This window comes from Chelonoidis abingdonii, chromosome 23, assembly GCF_003597395.2.
Source record: "Chelonoidis abingdonii isolate Lonesome George chromosome 23, CheloAbing_2.0, whole genome shotgun sequence".
Classification (NCBI taxonomy): Eukaryota; Metazoa; Chordata; order Testudines; family Testudinidae; genus Chelonoidis; species Chelonoidis abingdonii.
In genome coordinates, this window is record NC_133791.1 from 4,823,317 (window position 1) to 4,846,755 (window position 23,439).

Genomic DNA, 23,439 nt, shown 5'->3' on the forward strand with positions numbered 1-23,439 from the left:
AATGGCTGCTGTGCAATTTTACATTTTAACTGAAAACCATTTTGTTCAGCCATTTTTTGTTCTGAATTAGAGAAAAGGTAGGAGGAATGAAAAGTTGTTGTATGACTATCAGGTGTGTTTATGCCTCAGATTCGTAGGATTTCAAATGAAGTGTTCTCCCTCTGCCATGTACATTGGCCAAACCAGACAGTCTCTTCATAAAAGAATGGACACAAATCAGACATCAATAATTATAACATTCAGAAACCAATCAGAGAACACTTCGATCTGCCTGGTCACTCGATTACAGACCTAAAAGTCGCAATATTAGAACCAAAAAAACTTCAAAAACAGACTCCAAGGAGAGACTGCTGAATTGGAATTAATTTGCAAAATGGACACCATTAAATTAGGCTTGAATAAAGACTGGGAGTGGATGGGTCATTACACAAAGTAAAACTATTGCCCCATGTTTATTCTCCCCCTGCCCCAACACTGTTCCTCACACTTTCTTGTCAATTGACTTCACTATCTTCTTCTTTCATACGCACCACAAAATCAATAGCTAGATTGTCCAGCCCTTTGACTGCGGCTTTATCAGGGGTAGCAAAATGGTGCAGTCCACCCTCCAATCTTCACTATAAAAACCTTTAGCTTTATTTCCAACCATATTTCTTACCTGGGATTTTATCTTACCGCTAGAGAAGCAAATCTGATTAACAAGAGACAGTAAACGTGCAGGTAGACTGTAGGATGAGATATTGAGCAATACAACATTTCAGTTCCCACCCTCTGTTGTCCTGTTATAAAACTAAAGCTATGTATAAAAACCACTTTGACTACATGGTCACCTGGTCCAATATAGTCAAAAGAGCAACTGGTCCAGTTGAGGTTCCTGGATACCAGGAAGTGTTTGTGACTAGAAAGTCCAGCATGATATGTGAGTGGGTACTTTCAAACATTGCAATGAATAAATGGACGTTTAAGTGTAATTACTGAATAAAAGCCAGGCTACATCTACACTTGAGTTTTTGTGCTATCAGTTTCACCGGTGATAGGGAACTGGTGAAAGAAAAGCGCTGGTTTCTGTACTAAGTTACTTCCACAGGATCAGAAAGTGTTTACATTTGCGCACGGCAGGCAGCTATCCCAGAATAGGTCTTGCGGGAAGCAGGTGTGAGTGCAAGGTCCCAACAGCGGATCATTTGCTCTATGGAGCACCCATGGTCATTTGGCCAGATGAGCACTTGCAAACAAAACAGGAAGGAGAGTTTCAAAGCTCCCACAGGGGGAGGGCAGGTGTCTGTTTACCTGGCCTTGGAGCAGCAGAACTGCTGGCCAGAGTGATCACCCTAGGCACTTTGGGATATCCTCTGGAAGCTAAAAGCTGTTTACACAGGAAGAATGTGCCTCCATTTGCACATCACTACAGAAGGATCAGCATTAAGAACTGTATGCTTCTCATCGATGTGGTTTGCTGTTTGCAGTGAAACTTCTGTCAAGTGTAGACGCTCCCACAGTTTTTGTGCAAAACAGGGACTTTTTGTGCTTTAAATGGCAAGTGGAAACATACCCCAAGAGCCCAGAGTCTGCAGATATTCCACCTAACAATGTGTCTGTGAGGAAGGCTTCAGCATAACAGGCCTTAGCCAGAGAAACTAAAGTTACATTGATGATGATCGCTGAAATTCAATGAAGAGGGATTTTCAGAAGCCTCCAATCCAATCACACAGCCAGGGCTGACAATGGCTTTCTTTCTCCCCCGCTTTGCTCTTTTCTTGGTTTGTTCCTAAGGAATGGTCTCTGTCCCATTCTCTGTAAGCTGGATCAAAGTTCTCCCAATCTGTTCTTTTGACTCATCCTTTAAAATATGACAAAGTCAAACAAAGACGTTATGAACATTGAGTTACTAACAATCAAATGGCTGGTACATTTACCTATCACTCACTAGAGTTCTCTTTCTTAGAGTTTGTTTTTTTATTCATTATGAGGAAGTATTATAATACTTTTTAATGTTGTTCCCCACTTAGAACAAAAGTGTAAGTTATATTGTCTGGCATAATTTTTTCCTATAAAAAGTGACCAGTTTGCTGGAGGGATCTTAAGACTTCGTAACTAGCTAATTTCACATCATCATAAACTGTGTAATGCCATAAAAATATAGATAAACCTGGCATAAAACAGCAACTGTTCTAGAAATACCCATTTCCAAACCAAATATGCTGAAAGGGAGACGAAGTAAGTAAGATCATATCTTTTCTTGAACCAACTTGTGTTGATGGAAGAGACAAGCCTGCAAGCTTCCCAGAGCTCTCCTTCAGGTCCGGGAAAGATAACCAGGGGATAACAGCTAAAGGTGGGACAGATTGTTAAGCATAAGAGGTTAACACATGTTGCAAGAAACCATTTAAACAAAGTGGGCAATTAAGTCAAAGATCAAAGCAGGGTTAGTAGGTTACAAATGGTTGTAATGACTGATATAACCAGTGTCCCTGCTGAGAGCATGATTTAGGGCTAGTCTACACTGGCAATGCTGAAGCGCTTCCGGTGCAGCGCTTTTAGTGTGCCTTGGGTGGTCGCAGCAGCTCTCCCAGTGCTCTAAAAAAACCAGCTCCACAAGGGGTGTAGCTACCAGCCAGTATAGACAAGCCCTTAGTATCTAGCAGAGGTATGAATTTAAGGGAAAGTCTACACTTAAACAGCTGCACCTGAGCTGCTGTAGCGCTTTAGTGAAGACACTATTATGCCAACGAGACAGCTTCTATGGACAGCCCAGGTAATTGGCTCTGTTGGTTTCAGGGCCTTGCACAGCCACAGAGTATGAATGTGTGAGTGTGGGGGGAAGAGTCAAGTCTTTGGAATCCCCTAAGGTAGGTATTGTCTCAGGTATTTTACAGATGCAGAAAGTAAAGCATATTTACCCAGATCCTCCAAGATATTTAGGCTCCAAACTTCCATTGAAATCAGGAGCCTGAATACCTTTAAAATCAATGGACATTAAGAGCCTAAATACTTTTGAGGATCTGGACCATAATGTTTAAGTGACTTGCTCCAGAGTCACATAGTGACACACACACACACACACAGACACTTGCAGCAAGCAGACATAGCCATGGCAGAAACACTCAAGCAAACCTCTCCTCCAAGAGCTTCTGCATAGTAAATAAAAGACCAGACAACTTACCCCTGTCTCCTGTGCAGCTGCAAAGAAAAAGGAATCTCGTCAGAAAACAGTCTGGCACATTTTGTATTGATGTGTTTCTGTATTAATGTCCCAGGGCCAAGTCCTGCCCTTAGATGCATGCACAGCTCTCTGCGATTCAGTGGGGCCACGTGGGTGCACATTCACAGAACGTGGCCCCACTGCAGTAATTGCCCTTTGCATTACACTTAGCAGCATCTTGAGGAATCACCCCACTGGGAGAGGAAGGTGGTTACATGACAATGCTAATCCAGTATGACTTTGGGCCCTGACAATGATCTGCACTGATACAGAACCTAACCTCTAAGGATCAGAAAAAGAGTTTTGCAAACAGCAAGCCATAAAGCCCTGTGAGCGAGGCATTATGTCAAATAGCTACTCTATGGCACAGGGAAATTGAGCGATTTGCCAGAATTCACACCTCTGGTCATTGGCAGAGCTGAGAATATTATCCAGGAGTCCTGATTCCCAGCCCCCAGCTACAACCAGTAAATAATGTTCTCTCTTGGACCTGAGAACATGTTCTTCTCTTGGTGGATAAATGATGGGACAAAACTGAGATGCTTATTTCTGCAGCAGTAACCGATTTTGAGTGGAGCCCAAACTCCTGTTCCATTAACATCGCTGCTCTCGCAGCAAATGAAATGATAACTTTGTAAGCACATATCAGATACAAGTGGGAAAGATCATAAGCAAGGGAGAACTGGTCCAGGTTGCCTGGAGAATGTGAACGGCTGGTATTTCTAGCCACTGGGGAATCGGCCTGGGAAAAAGGCCGGTTTTGGCCACGAGTTGCGAAGGGACATGATCCTCCCGAGCTGGGCAGGGGGCATGTCCACTGCAGCTGGTGCTATAGCACAACACTCTGGCCTGGGACCAGCCAGTTCACTCAGTAAAGTAGGTCTAATTTAGGGCCAGCGGATCTTAAAGGTAACCCTTTCAAGAAGGGAGATTTAAAGTCTCACAGGGATTCTCATTTTCAAGAGGCAATTCCAGTTACAGATTGGCATGTTCCAGGGTGAAACAAAGACCATTGTGCCAAATACAAACTCTGCCAGTCTCACACCTTTAGAGACCCTGTGATGGGTTTCACAGATCCCATGCTTTTCTTACTTACGTGTAACCCCATATTTCCTCTTCTTCTTCCACCAAAAAGACACAACTGCAAGTGCTCCACATACAATTAAAACTACAGTGATAATTATCAATGTCATCGCTGTATCAGAAAGGCCTCTTTGTACACAAACTGCATCAGAAGTGGCTGTCCCGGCCTTTCTTTCTATCATCCCTTCCTCTTCACACCTAAGATGAAGGAAGACATGGTATTAAACATGTCAGCATATCCACAGCCTTCTCACTATCTCGGTGCACACGTCATTCCACCAGGTGGATTCCTTAATATAGTGGATCAAATATGACAAGACCCCATCCAGCTTCTGGGCCTGATCCTGCAGTCTGGGGACAGGCCAAACTCCCACACATTTCAAGGCTGCAGGGTCAGGCCCTTTGAGCCGTAGAAGCCTGCACATTGGAAAATTAAGTTATAAGGGCCCAAATTGTTAACAGAACATAGGATTAGACTGAAAAATACAAAGACAATAAATTCACTGTACTGACCTCAGAAGTTTTTACCTGCTCATACCTCAGTGTAGGGTTCTGTGTTTTTAATGCCAGTGTCACTGACGTACCCAGGCAGCACAGGAAGTGGTGCTCGCACGCTGACTTGGGCACTCCTCAGACAATCATCCATTGCAGAGCAAACCCTAACTGAGCCGAAGGGCCAGATTCACCACTGCTCTACAGTCCTTTCCCACTGTTTCTGGGACAGACGGGCTGTGCGGTTGGGACAAGACCTCACCTGGCGCAGGTGGGCCATGGTGGCGCGGGGGGCAGGCCAGAGATGGATTGGCCCAGGGAAGGGGCATGGCCAAGGCAGTTCTGCCCCCCATTAGTGGCCCCTAGGGGGCCATGGCCACTCATAGGCCTCAGAACTGACCTAGCCTGCATCAGGGGCTGAACTGGCCCCCAGCTGCCCATGCCAAGGAGGCAGAAAGGTCTTTAGGACGTGGTGGATAATTGAAGGAGGAGCTGGTTTGCAAGTCTTTATATCTGCAAACCCTTCTCGCTGCTGTGTGGCCACAGGGCTCTCTGGCCATGGAACTGGGGCTGTTACACTGCATGGGTGGCCAGTCCCAGTATGGCCCAAGGCCTGGTTTCACACAGTCTCTCTGCCATGTCACTGGGCTCTGTGCAGGGAGGATCTGGCAGAGGGGGCTGCAGCTGGAATCCACCGGCCATCCCATGTCACGTTTATAAACAGCCCCAAGGTGAATCCAGCCCTCACGGAGAGGGCCCAGGGTACAGAAAGGAATTCCTAGGGAAAGGATTTCTCCAACACACAGCTCACAGCCCTACTGATTCCGAGTTATGTTTCCCAGCTGCTGAACTTCAGTGCATCTCTAACTAGGTCTGATATAGCCTCAAAATTCAGGTACATAGAAATAATAATGAATGAAAGAAGAGAACGCAGCATGTAAAGTCGGTGCAAGGGAAAAGGCCACGAGTAGTCAGAGTCACCTACTTGGTCCATGGCTGACAGCTGTGTGACATGTTGGTTGCTGAGAAGGTTCCATCAGGGCAAAGCTCACATACGTTGTCATTGAATTCTGTGCCTATAAAAGAGGACGACATAGCTGGATACTTTCCTGAATGTGGGGCCTAAAGGAGCTTTGATTTCAGAAAGGTCTCCAGCCGCATCTCCCCACTATCACCACCACCAGCACATTGCAGACCCATCTCGGTCAGTTCAGGAGTTAGCACTTTGAGAATAGCTCTGTGCTGGCGTTTTATTCTGGCCTGTTCTTAAATCTGTCAGTACTCAAAGAGCACAGGTACATGGGGGAAAATGCACCTCCTGCTCCCCACATACCTGGGCTATTACAAGGCCCAATATCAAAAAAGGAACAGTAAGTCTCAAAATAATGGTGCCAAGCTGGGTAAAAGCTGCAACACAGCAGTGAGGGGGTTAAATGCCCAAAGGACACTGAATGAAGATAAGGCAGCTGGAATGAGAAAATATTTAGGACTTATCCTGCCGAGCTACCAACTTATGCTGGGATGTGGTCAGTGCTCACAAGCTAAGCAGGTGCTGGCTGGGAGACATGGGTGAAATTCTGGGGCATTGTCCCAATCCATTGTCTTCAGAGGGGCCAGGATTACACCCCAAATGTGTCTGGAAGTGATGCCCACCACCTATTACTTCTACCCAAGATGCCCAAACACTATGGTGATGGGTCATGTAGGCAGACAGATACACTGGTGCAAGGAGAAGCTGAGGTGCTGCTGGCTTTCATTTCAGATGTTAACATGAGGTCCCTGTGCCTTGGAAATCCCATGTACACATCTCTTAACCAAATTCCCGTTTGAGGAATTATATCCCACTTACCTACATTCCTCTTGTAATTAACTGCATATAAAACTCTTCACCTTCTGCCCTAACCTGGTGCAAGGCTGTGAACTTGTAAATAGCTGTTCTGCTTCCACCCCCCGATGGCCACATTTCAGGGCTGGATGAAATGATCCCTGAATATAGCCTGGAGATCATTTTATTACCTTTGGAAAGAGCCTGGAAATGCAAATATAACAACCATCATAGGACACGGTCATGTATGTGAAGTTTTATTCTGAAGCCTCCAATTCCATATGGCCCTGGTAGGTGGAACTCGTGTTTTGGGACTTGGACTTGCAGACCTATGTGTATATTAGGTTGATTTACAGACACCACATTAATTACTCTGGTGATGCATGTCCACACTACCTTACTTGGGCCAGTGGTGCATGTCCTCACCAGGAGGGCTCCCACCAGTACTGTAACAAAGGTGAGGCGAATGAGGCACTTGCCTCAGGCGCAAAAAGTCGAGAGGTGCAGAAAGTGGTAGAGGAAAAAAAAAAAAGCCGCTGGGACAGAGATATTTATAGCCCAGGTGATCTCCCCCTCCTCCACCTGCCCCCCCTGCTCCTCCCCCAAGTGTCCCCCAGCCCCTTTGGGGACCAGAGCAGAGCAGCTCCATGTTGCCTCTCTGCCGCATCTGCTGCTGCAGGGTCCTAGTGCCCCCCATCCCAATGGCACTTCCCCCTCAGACCCTTTCATTTTCCAGTGGGACCCTCCAGCAGTACAGGGAACCCCCCCGCCCGTAGTCAGCACTTCTGCCCATGCTGGGGAAGGAGACAGCCCCATCCCTCATCCCCAGTGAGGCTACAGTCAGGGGCAACAGCAGGGGAGAAGGTGCATGCAGCACCCCACGGCACCGGGGTGGGGGGGGTGAGGGAGATTCCTGGACCTGAGAGGAGCCCTAGGACCACATGCAGTGACAGTGATGGGGTGAGTGTGCTGCTGGGGGAGGGGCAGAGGGAAAGGGCTGGGGGGGAGTCCTCCTTTCTGGCCCCTGTCCCAGAGCAGCCTGCCTGGACCCCAAACTCATCCCCAGCCCTGCCCCACCCCAGAGCCCACACTCCCAGTCAGAGCTTTCACCCCACCACCACACCCTTAACCTTCTGCCCGAGCCCTGATTCCCTCCAGCACCACAAATCCCTCATCTCCAGTCCCAGCCAGAGCCCTCATCCTCCTGCAGTCCAGCCCTCTGCCTTAGCCATGAGCCCCTCCAGCACCCCAAACACCATATCCTCAGTCCAAAACAGAGCCCTCACCCCCCACACACACACTCTGACCCTCTGCCCGAGCCCTGAGCCCCTCCAGCACCCCATCCCCAGATGGAGTCCTCACCCCAACTCTCACCCTGAGCCCCCCCACACTCCAAACTCCTCATTTGCAGCCACAACCCACAGCCCTCACCCCTGCACCCCTCCCATCCCCAAACTCCCTCCCAGAGCCTGCACCCCAATCCCCTGTCCCAGCCTAGGGCCTGCACCCCAGACCTCCTCTCTCACCCAAACTCCCTCCCAGATCCTTGGGTGGGGGTGGTGGAGTTTGGGCGGGGATGGGTTCTAGGCACCACCAAAATTTCTACAAACCTCCCATCCCTGATCCTGCCCTGCAAACCTGAACTCCCAGCATTCTCAGGACATATGTTGATCCCTAGTGGCCACTGCTGATATCCAGCACCTCCCTCCTCTCTTAACCTGTGAGCCCCTCTCTGGATTGGAACTGGACTGGAACCAAAGACCATCTTGGAAGCAACATTACCAGCCCAAGCAGTCAAAAATCATGAGCTGACCCCCCAAAATCACAGGCTCTAACACTGCCCCTTCATTCATTCTTCGGCAGCAATTTGGCGGCCTCTCTTTCCTCCTAGAGAGACTGAGGGATCCACTGCTGAATTGCCGCTGAAGAGCCGGCCCTGGGGAGGGCATAATTTTATATACTTGCCTCAAGCGCAAAAATACCTGGCTCCCACCAACCTCAGAGGGGCAGTGTGGGGAGCTGAGAGCCCGGTCTCTCAGCTCTGCTGGCAGCTCCGTGTGAGAAGCCTGGCTGCCCCACAAGTTCCTGGGCTCCTTGTTGGGCTTTCTCCCCCCATTCCCTGATGACACTGACATAATTAGGTCCCAGTGTAGAAATGCTATTGAACAGCCTAGGTGACATGTGAATGGAACAACAACACACACTCTGCTTTTCGACAGCAGCTCCTATCCCAGGATCTCAAAGAGCCAGGCTCTCAGGGCGTTAAGCTCACCTCACCCCACTCAGTATCCACCTTCAGAAACTCATGCCTGGCTGGACAGTCAAGCTCAATAGCTATTAGAGCAGGGCTGACAAACTATGGCCCATGGGCTGAATCCGGCCCATCAGGGCTTTGGATTCGGCCTGCGGGATTGCCCCCCGTGGTGCCGCAGGCATCGCGCCACTCTCCGAAGCAGCTGGCACCACGTGCCTGCGGCCTGGGGAGGGGGAGAAGGCTCCGTGTGCCGCCCTTGTCTCCAGGCACCACCTCCCACAGCTCCCATTGGCCGGGAACGGGGAACTGCGGCCAATGGGAGCTTCAGGGGAGGTACCTGGAAGTGTGGCAAGGGCAGCATGTGGAGCCCTGTGCCGCTCCCCCTCTGCCCCCCAGGGGCCATGCAAGGACGTGGTTCCAGCCATTTTTCAGAGTGGCGCGGCATGGGGCCAGGGCAGGTAGGCAGGGAGCCTGCCCTGGCCCTGGTGCGCGCTGCTGCCACCCCGGTGCCGCTTTAGGTAAGCGACGCCGGGCCGGAGCCTGAACCCCTCCTGCACCCTGCCCCCCCAACTCCCTGCCCTGAGCCCCCTGCCTGCACCTCGCACCCCTCCTGCACCCCAACTCCCGGCCCTGAGCCCCCTCGTACACCCTGCACCCTTCCTGCATCACAACTCCCTGCCCTGAGCCCCCTGCTGCACCTTGGACCCCTACTCCCTGCCCTGAGTCCCCTGCCACACCCCACACCCGTCCTGCACCCTAACCCCCTTCCCTGAGCCCCTTCATACACCCTGCACCCCTCCTCTGCCCCAATCCCTTGCCCTGAGCCGATTCCTGCACCCTGCACCCCCTCTCACACCCCATACTCCCTCCCACACCCCAACCCCCTGCCCCAGCCCTGCATACAATTTCCTCACCCAGATTTGGCCCTTGGCCCAAAAAGTTTGCCCACCTCTGCATTAGAGCAAAGAGCCGTGAGGTATTTTTGATTAGTCTGGAACTCACATGTGTCCTTGATCAAAAGCCTTAACAATGGACCATGGCCTGGATCCACACCCACTCTCTGACCACGTCTACACTACGCGCCATTTCGGCGCGTTAAAATCGATTGCTCGGGGTTCGACATATCGCGTCTGGTCTAGACGGGGATATATCGAACCCAGAGCGCGCTTAGATCGATTCCGGAACTCCACCAAAACAAACGGAGTTCCGGATTCGACATGGCGAGCCACGCACATCAATCCCGCGCGGTGAAGACGGGTGAGTAAATCGATTTTAGATATTCGATTTCAGCTACGCTATTCTCGTAGCTGAAATTGCGTATCTAAAATCGATTTTCGCGCGTAGTCTAGACGGGGCCTCTGTAAAGGGACTTAGTGTCTACAGCACTGATGTACTCCAGTGTAATTAATGGGGATTCTGCACCAGTAGAAAATGTGTTGCTGAACAAGTCTGTAGCACTGTGGGAGCTCCAAAAGGGGTGTGTTTAGCACACTTGTCTTCCTAACAGAATTCTGTGCCCAAAGGCGGGCTCGAGGGGGCTCTGTTTCTGGTGTGAAAGCAGAAGCTGAACTCACACTGCACTGTGCTGCTGCGTAGGTGGGCTGCCAACATGTGCAAGTACAAACCCAGGGCCTCATGCAAAGTGCTGCCTGCAAGAGCATCATGTGAGTGTCCAATGACACCCAGAGGAGTCGGGGCTCCTCACAGCCTGTGACACACTTAATAACCTTGCCCCTGTGTATTTCATGCTTGTTTTACAGGGAGATGGCAGCTTTGTGTCTGGGCTGCAAGGTGAACATAGCCCAGCTCTAGGGCAGGACTCACGGCAGGGAATAGCAATTCCAGAGTGGAAGACCCCCAGCAGCTTTCTCGCTCCCACGTCCCTTCCCCTCATGTATATTGAGGGAGCTCCAGCTTGTGCGCCTCTGCTGAGCGCAGCTGGGGCAGTGTGTGCCAGGGACAGAAGCAGTCAGGACCCAAACCATTTCTGTCTCAATAGGTCAAAACCGATTCCTACATGTGACCAGTAGGCAACTCCACTCCGTCAGCAGGCTGCAGCATTCTGCACAGTCCTAAGGGGTGGCCCTGGGCAGAGCACAGTTCAGCAGAGACTCCTGCCTTTGGGAGAAAAGGTCAAAGGTGTCTCACCAGGCATTGATGGAAAGAAGTTCGCCACAGCTGTTACCTGGGCATCCAGCTCAGCACCTGCTCTGACACCACCCTGGAGCTGTGCAACTGTGTTACAAATGGCAGTCACGCTCCCTCAATGAGGGGGGCCCAGCTACAGCCCAGCCACTCTTCTGGCTGCTTCCCCAGCTCACCAACATCACCTCAGTCTCCCTTGGATCTCAGCCAGTTTGCCCTGCTCCAGATTCAGTCTGTGACTGAGAGTTTTGCCTTGGTATTACAGAAGTTATGTTGCCTTACCAAGTATTTTCACCTTAGAGCCAGGGAGGCAGACGGTGCAGGGACTACACATTTCACAGTCCCCGCCTGTAGGATGCCTGCAGAAATCGCCCGGGGCGCAGCCGCACACAGTGTTCTTCGTATATGTGCATTTTTCTTTTACCATCAGTCTGGCTCCTAAAGGAAAGTTACATGCATCACAAATACATTTACACAGGAACTAAACAGAACAGATACAAAATCTATTGTGCACCCCCAGTCCTTGATGATCCGTGGTACAGGGCACAGGAGCTAGAAGGGTTTGTTATGATGACTCCATTTCGCAAGTGTTGCCATGTAAACAGAACCATCTGGAGCCTGATTATCTGCGGTCTTGCACCTTGTGTATTTACATCTGTGCAAACGGTGCATGCAAAATGCGACCAAATCAGCGTTCTCTACTCAGCTGCAGCTGAAATCGTGCTTTGCACCCACTCTGTGAATAATGACAAAGGCGGTGGAGAATCAGGCTCCCAGTAGCCACATATAAAGGACTTCAACCTCCAATCCAGCTGGCCACTAGAGGAGCAGGCCAATGTAGTGGGATTTTGGTGTGGTCATAACACCTGCTACAAGACCTGTCCTCCTGGCTGCCCAGCTGATCCCTATGTGCTGGGACGGCCTTTGGGGCCATAGGCAGCTAATGTAACTACAGCAGCCTGCAGGCTGCTCTAATTCATGCTGGGGATGAGGCCCTGATGGCTTCAGGAGTAGAGGACACAATGGTTGCTTACTGTCACTCATGTCACTCCTGCTTCCTGAGGTATGTGCATGTTCCTGAGCCACTGCTCATATTCTGGGATCTGAAAGGAAGGTTATAACCTTCCCAGTGTACAATACTGATCCTGAGGGTGCAGAGCTGCTGCTCTAGGCCAAGAAATACCATCTGAAAGTTTGATTATAATTATTGTTTATTCTGTTTGTTCTACTTCTGCTAAATCTAGAGATCCACTTTCCTGCTGAGAAGAATCTCCCTGGACGATTCCAGAGCCCTTAATCAGTGGAAGATGTGCGACTGAAGCCCATGCACTGTGCCAGAAATCTCCACTTCAGTGATTTGCTTGAGATTGCAAGGAACTCAGTAAAAGAACTGTTAACAAAATCCAGGTCTCTTGATCCTGGGTCCAAACAACTAGGCTGCTTTTGTATGCGTGGGCCAGGTGAGACAACTTAGAAAACACTAATTAAAATCCACCCCCCCATCTACACACACACAGACCAGCTTCCTTACCTGCATCGCAGACTTTACATCTCATGCACTCTGTTAGGCCATTGGGATGCTCTGTATATGTGTCATCCACACAGGGCATGCAAGTTGTGCTGCTACTTGGTTTACAATGTTTGACCACCTTGCTCCCTAAAGCAAACAAAACAATTAGCTCCTGTGTAAACCAGGCTAATATATTTAATGCATTAATCCAGAGATTGCAAAAGCAGGTAATTGTGCATGACAAATGCACACGCTATGTGTGTGGATTATACATGTTGCACACAGCACCACTAGAAATAAAAGGTAAATGTCTCAGAACTAGATTGCCAGACCTGAAATCCTCCATTTCTGCACAACACAGGTACAGCATAGACAGAAACAATATCATAACTCACACCCCTTCCTTAGCAGCAGTATCCCTAGCACAGTCATGCTTAGACTCTGTGTAACGGACACAGGACCTTTGACAGATGCATGTGTTCCCACTGTGCCTAGTCAGGATCTTGTCCCTTTAAAAGATGCAGTTATGAGTACTGTAGTTCCTCCTAGGGGGATGGAGAATCCTCAGGTGAAGCCAGTGACTGGAGGGATCCTATGGCCAGAAAGCGCCAGGGGACTAAGGATGTCAGGTGACTGCCTGTGGCCAGGCCTATCCTACTATAAGAGGTAGATTGAGAGGTGAGGGGCTGGGGCAGTGCTGGTGTCCACAGCAGCCTGCTGGACAGCTGCCTGGGGCAGGGCTGTGGCTGGGGTGGGGCTGGCAGAGGTGCCTGTACAGAGGAAAGATCAGTAGGATCCTGATACAAGGTGACTGTGAGGGTCTGGGGAACAGCAGGAAGGGCTGGGGGATCCTGGATGCAGGGCAAAGGGTGAATACAGTGAATCCTAATGGGGACAGTGTATTGACTGTTACAGTCAATCAGGGCAGAGGTCTGGGTCCTGGGCAGTCAGGCCTAGAGATTGAAACGAGAGTTCAGCCGACCGGTTAGAGCTGAGTCCAGCAGGGCAGGGTCCAGGAACAAGCCAATGGTCAGTGCTAGAGTGACAGAAGCCGAGTGCAGGAGCCGGAGGGTAAAGTGGGTTTGTAGTCAATGGCGCAGCCAAGAGTCAGAAGCCAAAGGGTTAACCAGAGTCACAGCCGGGAGGTGCAGCCAAGGGTCGAGAGTGGGGGTCCAAAGCCAGGACAGGGGTGGGGTAAGGACTGGAAGCCGGCTGGAGCAGGGCTAGGATAAAGCAGGAGCAAGGACTAGACACGGAGCAAGGCAGGCAGGGTGCGCATCGAGCAGCCGCTGCTCTGCTGTGAGTTCCAGGCTACTAAGCAGGAGTCAGAACTGCTGATCCAGCAGCCACTCCAGTGCTGTGGCTGCCCCGTCAGTTCCAAAGCCATGCAACTCGGCTTCCTGGTTCCCCAGCAGCCAAGCTAGTCAAGGGAGCAGGCCAGCAGTGGGTCCTGCAAGACCTGGCCTCTGAGGAAGAGAGGTGTTACGGAGAAAGTGACTTGCCTAAAGTATCACAGTATGTCTCCTTCTGGATCCTCTGTGTTCCAGGCCACAAGAACCATCCTATGTCCTCCACTGACAGGTGAGTAACAAGCAATGAGATGTTTACATGGACAGATCTGTGTCCTCACCACCAGCTAGATTCACAGTAATAGAGGTGAGCAAGCTCTCCTGAGGAGGCCAGACAATTGGACTCTCTAGGGAAGGGTCATGATTTTTAAAGAAGCAATCAGATATACCTACCAGCGCCGCACATGGGACAGCATTCACCATTTATTTCATATTCGCCTGGGTTGCATGGTAGAGCTTCCGAATGCGGCAGTTGTGTTATCAAGAAAATGCCAAAAATCTTTAGGGAAGAAGAGAAGAAAGTTTCTGATTCGCATCATACAGGCTCAGTAGCAGACGGGGAGGGGCTGGTACCACTGTGGCACTGATTAGTGCTGTGATGCTTTTGCCTGAAGCCCTTTGAGTCCCTCAGTTTCAAGGTGGGGATTCAACAGTGAAAACACTCCTAGCAAGCTCTTCTCAACCCTCACCCGGATGCCCTGAGCGCTAGTGCATATGGAGCAGCTTCCATCTCCTCTCTCACACTGCTACAGAGACACCACTGAATGAACAGGACTTGGGGGCACTGTTCAGGAAGTGCTCAGCACACTGCAGGATCAGGCCCCTTAAGTGTCTTTTGATGTCTCCTTTGCAGTAGGAAGTAGCGTTCACATACTGCATGTTACTGCAATAACGTCAGTGACCCATGAACATGTGCCTCAGTCATGTCTGGGTGTAAGTGTCATGTGCTGAGTTGCTCTCTCCTCACACTGAACAAGGAGCTTTAGAACAAGGAAAATAACACCATCCCTGCGGCTAGCTAGAGCCTTCCCCAGCCCCATCTGCTTCCTGGTTCCTCCTGCTACAGTTTTAAAGAAACCCTGCGCAACCTGACCTCTCTGTGTAGCAGATCAAGACAAAGCGACTGAACTAAGGGTGCAGCTGAAGCTGCAGCCTGTCTATGTGCGGGGAAAGCATGATCAAAGTCAGACTGTGAGGAGACTAACCTGGAATCTAAAGGTCTTTTCTGCAGCCTTGCAAGAACCAAATGTGATGTCTTAAGTGTTGTCAGGAGTTTTGCCGTTTATTTCAATAGGACTTGAGAGGATCAGCTTCTGACCAGTAGCTGTGAAGCAATTCTCCAAGAAGGGCCATATTTTGGGAGTTTACTGTGCCCACGCTACATACACAACATCAGAGATCATCTGAAAGCTTATTTCATGTATGTTTAGCTGGGGTATGATGTGGAGCTGTCAAATGGTGCCATAAGCCGGTAGGCAAGGTGAAACAATGGTACCAAAATGAGCAAGTGTCACTTTTTCCACAGTTCCAGACACACTGCAACATGACTGTGACTACAGTGTTTAATCATAGAATCATAGACTTAATGGTCCCTTCTGACCTTAATGATCAACTAGTCTGACCTCCTGCACAATGCAGGCCACAGAATCTCACCCACCCACTCCTGTAATAAACCCCTAACCTATGTCTGAGTTACTGAAGTCCTCAAATCAAGGTTTAAAGACCTCAAGGTGCAGAGAATCCTCCAGCAAGTGACCTGTGCCCACGCTGCAGAGGAATGCGAAAAACCTCCAGAGCCTCTGCCAATCTGCCCTGGAGGAAAATTCCTTCCCAACCCCAAATATGGTGATCAGTTAAACCCTGAGCATGTGGGCAAGACATGCTAGAGTTTTTAACTGGAATAAAGCTATTTCCACTTTTTCCCTTAAAGAAAGTTCGTACCTGGCTTTATTTGGGCGTCCTGACTACCGAGCCTCAAGTTATAACAGGGCTAATGCCGAACCTTAATATTGTGAAATGCTATTGCCTTCATTCCTCAGCTTCTTGTTTAGAACCATCAGAGACTCAGTCCACTTTGATACCACACAGATCAATCACAGTGACCCCAGAGAGTCACTGTCAATAAAGATGATTGCCTGAGAGTGTGAATGGAAAACTGAAACTGATTTAAAAAAAAAAGTTGTGCATGAAACTGATCATGCATAAAGATGCTTGTGTGGTCTTCAGCCATTCCAAGTATCATCCGTGAATCTGCAGGGATAGAGTATCTCCTGATTAGTGCTTAGTGTCAAGATTCCAAAACGTAGTGACCTGCCCTTGGTCACTTGATCTTTTGTTAATGCCCCTGATACTTGACAGGAAAAAGTATCCACTGAGTCCACTGGCTACTGTTACACTAAGGGTCCTCAATTCTCACTGAAGTCAATGAGAGTTAGGGACACGCAGAGTATCTCAGAAGGTGTTCAGTCCCTTGAAGAATTGGGCCCTAACTCTCCTCCAGAGGTGTCAGCTACACATGCCTAAGATTAGTGGGGCAGTGTTGTGAGAGCACACTAGCGATTAATAAAAACCATAAAGCAAATTTATCCCTCATGTAACACCATTGACAGCAGTGGTGTCATGCCAGGGATGAATATGGGCCAATGTGTAACATAATGTAATAAAGAAAAATGTCAGCAAATTAGTTCTTCTTTTTAAAAAGAGAGAGAGATTTATGTGAAGTGTGGGTTCAATCTTTACCCGCACTGAGTTTATACTCTAAGCCATCTTTCTGCTCTCCCGATCCTGGGCTGGCTAGGGACTATAACTTTAGAGTAACCTTGAGATTGCTTTAATTTATGCTGACTGCAGCTAGCTGTTCTGCTAGCTGAGGGACCTAGTGAAGCTCCGNCTTTGTGTCATCTGCAAACTTTATTAGCACATTCCCACTTTTTGTGCCAAGGTCAGTAATAAAAAGATTAAACAAGATTGATCTCAAAAACCGATCCCTGAGGAACTCCACTAGTAACCTCCTTCCAGCCTGACAGTTCACCTTTCAGCATGACCCATGTTTACTGTTTAAGCTAATTTCAACTCCTTAATCTGATGGCTATTGGTCAAAGCTACCAAAGGAGAATGTATTACAAGATTTTTATTGGCTTTGCATAGGCAAGTTTTGCTTTTTTCCAGAAATGATTAAGGTGTTCAGCATATGGCAAAGATGGCAAAAATCATCATTTTCCAATGTACTGTCATAAAATCTTTTCACATTGCATATTCTTAATTGTTAATGTATTTCACAAGTGATAATAGCTGTCTGTATTTTGACTTGAAATTTACTGACCAGATCAGTCTCACACTGGTCACAGGCTGAACGCTACTAGCAGTATACAGGTAAAATTAGAAAAACCACTATGGTTCTGCAATTTCATTCCATGCACAGCATGGGCAAGATAAGTCTTCTCTTGTTTTATGCAACACAATACCATGAACTGATGCTATCCAAGCTGCTAGTCATGTGAAGCAGGAACTTAAGTCATCCAAGTGTTTTGTAGATGTTCTTCTGGCAAATTAGCTTGATGAACAGCTTTCAAATAAACAAGTGGATTTGTATAATGCTGCTCCAATCCTTCAGTCTGAAACAGCCAAAATAAAAGCCACACAATATTACCCTAAGCCAGGACATTGTAGCATACAGAGATCAGCTACTTTTGGGCCCAGTTGGTGCTGGAGTTTGTCCTTTGGCTGACTGATAAAGAGGTATATAATTCAGCCAACAAGTATCATCCTTCAGAAGATATTCAAAGAAGTTGCAGAGTGTGCAGTATTCATCTGTTCCCAAATTATCACAACACTAACGCCATGAGCTAAGAGCATGCCACAAAAGAACCACGGTGTACATCAGAGATGCCATGGCAGTCATGCAAATGATGGCTGGAGACAAATTGCACCCATTCAATGAATTGGCTGCTGTGTACTTGAGGCAGGTCCTAAAAGGATCTGACAAAGCTGATTCTGTAACTGAATCTTTGACAGATATGACAGCAGTAACTATGAAAATTGCAGAAAGATTATATTGGACAGGATCTAAGGCTGGATGCAAGAAATACCAGCTGATTGGTGGGTGCCCTGGGCCTCCATCGGAAAAGTTTCTAACCATGGTTTCCAACAAGCCGTGACTTGTAAAATTTTCTGTGAACATATGGCTCAAGATGCACCTGCGAGTGTGGGAACACACCCAGCACACACACTCCTTCTTGCTGGAGGCATTTCCAATGGTGAAGTAGCAAAGTCCATGACCAGTAAAGGCGCTGAAGCAGCCCAAGACTCATACAGTGCTCAAGAGGAAACAGACACAAGGATGATCTATCTGCTCTATGTGCTAATATGGCTTTTGTGTCTCTTGGTGTCCAAGGAACCACAGTAATTAGATCACCTCATACAGATGTTTTGCTCATGGACGTCGGGTATCAAAGGCAGGAGAAGGCAAAGCCCATCCCAACTGCCTGCATGGACCCAACTGCCTGCATGGACTCACCCACACTCCACCCCCAGGCCCCTGCTGCTTTCTGCCGCACTCTGCGGTGGCTCCTTCCCTTGTGGCTGGGGTCCCGGGCCAGTGGTACCAGAACTGGGGGCCAGGAGGCCATAGTCTTCCCACTTTTTGAAAGTGGGGGAGCCTGGGCAGTGGTGGGGAGCTGCAGTGGACCCTCCACCAGGCTAGGGTGCAGAGGGCTGAGAGCAGCCCCTGGCCGCGTCCCCACCACCCAGGCTCCCTGGCCACCTGGGGCAGCAGGAGGGTCCGTGACTCCACACCAGTTCCCCACAGCTGCCCATGCGGCGATCCCTGACCCGACCAGAGGGGCAGGAGGATGGGCCTCGAGAGCTGCAGCCTGGCCACAGTGAGGAGCCACAGAGTCACAGACCCTCCACCTGTACCGGGGGGCGGGGACACGGGCCAGGTGCTCCTCAAGCCCCCTGCACCGCGGGCAGATAGAGGGGTCCACCACTGATCCCCGCAGCTGCCCACCCTGCTCTTATCATGGGTGGGCTGTGAATCCGAGGCCTCCCTCAGCTGGATCTGGGTCAGGGAGAGCTGCATGGGCAGCTGTGGGGAGCCTGAGTCCTTCCACTTGCCCTGGGCAAGGGGCCCAGGACACGGGCAGGGGGCTGCTTTCACCTCCACCTTGGGCAGGGTCCCCTGCTCCCCCCCGACTTTTGGGAGGGCTCCGACGCCCTTGCCCTTGGCTGGGACTACTGGGGGCCGGCCCGTAGACAGAGACTTCGGGTGGCTGGAGCCGGGGTTTGCATCGCCCGCCCACCCGGTGCTCCAGGGCTGGGGGCTGCACTGCCTGTCCGCTGAGCGCTCTGGGGCAGGGGGACGGGGGACAGGGCCCCGGGCAGAAAGGGCAGGTGGCCAGAGCCTAGCCTCCCTGAGCCCATGGTTCACCCACTACCCATGGTTTTGCTCCTTGCTGCTCACTATTTTCCAAAACCAGATTGAAACAGGCACCAATACCAGTAAAACTGCCCAGAGTCGCTTCAGACCTGTGCATACGATTTGTGACACACTTATTCCTGACTTTTGCCACATACCTCCTGCTGTACACACAGTAACAGGATGTGTCACTGTGTCATCCCTATTTAGTATTTGGTATTGGGAGGGGAAAATCTGTGCTTAATGTGATCAATACAAAGAGCACGTACCATTTCAAAGGTCTTGCCAAACTGGGAGAAAGTGATGGACAAGCCACAAATTCTGCAGCAAGGAAGTTGGTAGCAGTCCTGTCTGACCAGCATGAGAAAGAAAGGGAGACCCACAGAGAACCGAATTTCTTGTATCTCAATTGACCCATCAAAAAGGTCAAGTCATTGGCCAAAATCCCACCATAAGAGAGTTTTGAAAAGCGTGTCAAAGATCATCTTGATAAACAAAGATTTGGATGTCTTCTCCCAACCAGATATCAGCTCACCATTGCAACATGGATGAGAAAATGTGGATGATGAACTACTGTACTTGCTGTATTCTTCAAGGGCCAAATGGCATCACATCTTCAACATGACTTTATCTGTGCCTGTACCAGTAGGGGTTGTTGAACGGTTAACTGTGTCTGTAGTCAGAACAATCTTCTCTGGACAGAATTGTGAACAAGCCAAGGCACGGGAGACTTGGTAGCACAAGCACATTCAACGGAGATCATAGTGATGAACAATATGATAATGATGTTGATTAGAAATGTTACCAGCAATATTACTTTTCCATGATATTTATACAAGCTTATTATCATATTTTGTTTTATCCTTTAGGGTATTGCTGTGATGCTTTGAAGTCACAAAGAAATCCAGTTTTATCTCTTGAAATACACAGAGTCATTCAACTAACAGAAACAAATGCAAATTTCAAAGAGGTCATTTTAATGTGTTGATGGTATCACTGTTTATCTCTGTTTCTGTGCTAACGGCACCACTGGACAGCTCCACATCATACTTCATCTTAAAGTAGACGTACAAAGCTTTCAAATGATGTGTGATGTGTATTTGTATAGAGAGACTACAGTAAGAGGACCAAATTGGTGGTGTCTGCCGCTCGCCTATCAGCCCCCTACTACCACTCTCCACATTCTGGGTCAAACTCTGCTCTCATTTAAACCTGGAATAATTCTACTGACATTAGTCTGGCTAGAATCCAGCCTTTACAGCCTTGGGACATGATCCTCCACCCCTGACTCATGTGAGTGGTCAGCTCAGTTTGGTCTAATCATGTGGATCACAGTGATGGTGTTGGATTCATAGACTGTGGCCTTTGACACTTCAGCTAAAGCCGCCTTCTGTTCTGATTTTTCTAAATCCAGAAGCACGGGGGATACCCTGTTAGCCACTTGGAAATTATTTTCTTTTTTCTTCCAGTATAATCTCTTTCCCTTTTACCCATGGTGTGTTTTGCTGAGTATTTGCAATACAGTTGAATTAGCACCAGTGTCTTTCAATATCAAGGTTGGAAAGGACATATGGAGGTAATCTAGTCCAATCCCCTGCTCAAATCAGGACCAATCCCCAGACAGATTTTTGACCCAGATTCCTAAATGGCCCCCTCAAGGACTGAACTCACAACCCTGGGTTTAGCAGGCCAATGCTCAAACCATTGAGCTGTCCCTCCCCCCAATTTCAGTTTACACTGTAACCCCCAAAATGGAAGGACTGAAATATGATTGGCCATGGAAAGCCCCAAACTGAGACCCAGCAGCACAGCCTTCATGTTGGCCAAGCGTTATTTCCTGTGCTGGCCTGTCCCTCAGGTCCTTACAGCCATGGAAACCCTGGGAGGAATTTTTAAAATCAGTGTCCGTTAAAAAAAAACAAAATTCTGCCAATCAACATAATAAACAGTCACTCCACTTAGATCCCCTCCCCCACAAGCTCCAGGCTGAGTATCAGCTGATGAGAACAAACCAAAAATCTCCCAGCGGTATTTTTTTCCTTCTAAATTAAGGAGGAAAAGATTTATTTTAAATATTCATTTTTGTTGTCCTTTGCTATTTCCACCAGATGGAGTCCAACAGCTTCTAGAATGCAGATAGATTTTTCTTGAACAAGGAATAAACCACCTCAAACTCCACACTGTGTAGTTTGTGTTAGTAAAACAGATAAATGTAAAAAATTCAGCTTCCTGAGATTTTATTATTAGTCACAGTAGATTCCCACAATTCCTCCCCCTACCATTCCCCACTCCCCGCCCCACCACATCTGGACCCCCAACCCTCCCAGTGTCTCTGCTGGGTAGGTCCGATCTGTTGGCTCCATTTTTTTTCAGGAGCTTTTATGATCCACTTACCCGGAGCATGGTCCTGAGAACAGACCGCAGAACCTGGCTGCTTCTGCCCCCCACAGGGCATTCAGTCTGACGTCTACAGCTCAGCACGGCCTCCAGGTCCTGCTTCTGGTCTTAGTGAGCCTCGTGCCACCGCCATGTTTTCAGGTGCCCGCCCCATGGATCCCCTGCTCCCTTCTCCGTGGACGTCCCTGGGCCGCTAGCAGGACACAAGCCCAAAGTTCTGGTCCAGCTCAGGTTCTAATCCAGGCCCAACGGCCCAGCAGTAGCAGCCAAGAGACCAGCTCCAGCCCAGCTCGAGGCTCACTTGAAAGTGAAAGTGAAATATTATGTAAGCAGGCAGGGACTTTCCCAGTAGGCTCCTCTTTAGGGTTATATTGTTATAGGAAAGAGACTTAGGGGTAAACCCACGGTATAGTGGGCGCATAGTGTTAACCCTGCAGGCAGGACCGGCGCTAGGGTTTCTGGCGCCCTAGGCGCCGGGACATTTCACCGCCCCGCGCGCGGGTCTCGCGGCTTCCGACGTGAAGCTGCCGCAGGCAATGCCGCGGCAGGTCACGAGGTGCCGCAGCTCCCTGCCGGCGTGGGGAGGGCGCTCGGGTCTCCAGCGGCAGTCTCTGACCGGCGGGGGGGGGCCGCCCTGGGGCTGCCCGGCTGCGGTCCCTGACCCGTGGGCGAGGAGGCCCCTTGGGCTGCAGCGGGCTTGCGGCAGCGGACTGCGCTGATCCCGGCGGGCCTGACCCAGGGGACACTTGGGTGCGCAGGCGCAGGCAGCTGCTTTGCTTGCCGGGCAGCTCAGCCCCTCCAGCAGCAGCGGCTGCAACCATTTAAAAAAATTTTGGGGGGCGCCACTTTTTGGCGCCCCCAAATCTTGGCGCCCTAGGCAACCGCCTAGGTCGCCTAAATGGTTGCACCGGCCCTGCCTGCAGGGGTCACATGGAGGTAAAAACTATCTGTGCCATGGCTACATTAGGGTTTTAAATCCGGGTAATTCTCTCCAGATAAAAACATACCTGTTTTTCCCCAGTGAAGGCAGCCTATGTCGGTTATAACCCCTCTCTTACTCCATGTGTCTTGTGCCCCAGATCAGCGTGGCAAATGCTAGAGCCAGGTCTAGCTGAGAGATTCCTGCCAGACTAGTTATGCCAGTCAGGGTGTGGTGTGATGTCTGACCAGCAAAGCCCCCAGTACAAATGCAGTTATAGAGACAGAACAGCACTTTGCCAGTACAGCTTGTTTTCAGGGGCTGGGATTTGGAATAAGCTGTACAGGTAAAATCACAGGGTTGCCAGAGATGACTCAGGGGTCTTTTATATCCTCTGCTATGTGCTTGGAATTTTACTGTCCCAAACAAAGCCCAGAGCTCCTGTTTGTGGAAAGTTAGTGACCCAAGCTGGAGTCCAGAGTCACATGAGCATATCCCATGTCCTTACACAGTTTGCTGACTCACTGGAGGTGATCACTGTCCCTTCCCTGTCTGAAGCATCCTCAGGAAGAACTATCAGGAGGGGATGAGTTTCTTCAATGGCCCTTTTTGAGGGCTGAGTGTTCTTGATGGGCCATCCACACATAGCTGTGCAGCCTTGAGGTAAATTCTATCTTGGGGGGGTGAGAGTGTCACCCAGGACACATGTGTAAGATCCAAGTACACAGTCAATATTCATAACTTCAGATACAAAGTGATACATGCATATAAACAGATATTCATATTTAGCAAATCAGAACTTTTCCACTTATCAGAGGGGTAGCCGTGTTAGTCTGTATCCACAAAA

At 49.4% G+C, this 23,439-nt stretch overlaps 1 protein-coding gene across 2 annotated transcripts; it reads right to left on the bottom strand.

The window, feature by feature from the left end:
- Positions 1-613: 613 nt before the first annotated feature.
- On the bottom strand, positions 614-21,993 carry LOC142045727 (tumor necrosis factor receptor superfamily member 14-like). 2 transcript variants are annotated; one of them, XM_032763768.2, is made up of 8 exons: positions 21,671-21,993; positions 14,254-14,359; positions 12,533-12,658; positions 11,284-11,439; positions 5,763-5,853; positions 4,299-4,483; positions 3,164-3,180; positions 614-1,840 (listed from the first exon to the last, which is right to left on the bottom strand). In XM_032763768.2, exons 1-8 carry the CDS (start codon positions 21,677-21,679, stop codon positions 1,769-1,771), a joined length of 762 nt encoding a protein of 253 aa, XP_032619659.1. In that variant the 5' UTR covers positions 21,680-21,993; the 3' UTR covers positions 614-1,768. The 2 variants fall into 2 exon arrangements, with proteins under 2 accessions (XP_032619659.1, XP_074916325.1); XM_075060224.1 differs by lacking the exon at positions 14,254-14,359.
- Between the last annotated feature and the right edge of the window lie 1,446 nt (positions 21,994-23,439).

Excerpts from the sequence above, each read along its gene's own strand:
- LOC142045727 (XM_032763768.2), bottom strand. Across the intron at positions 11,440-12,532 it reads ATGTAAAGTCTGCGATGCAG|GAGCCAGACTGATGGTAAAA; the intron begins GTAAGGAAGCTG and ends ACTTTCCTTTAG. Across the intron at positions 4,484-5,762 it reads AGCTGTCAGCCATGGACCAA|GTGTGAAGAGGAAGGGATGA; the intron begins GTAGGTGACTCT and ends CCTTCATCTTAG.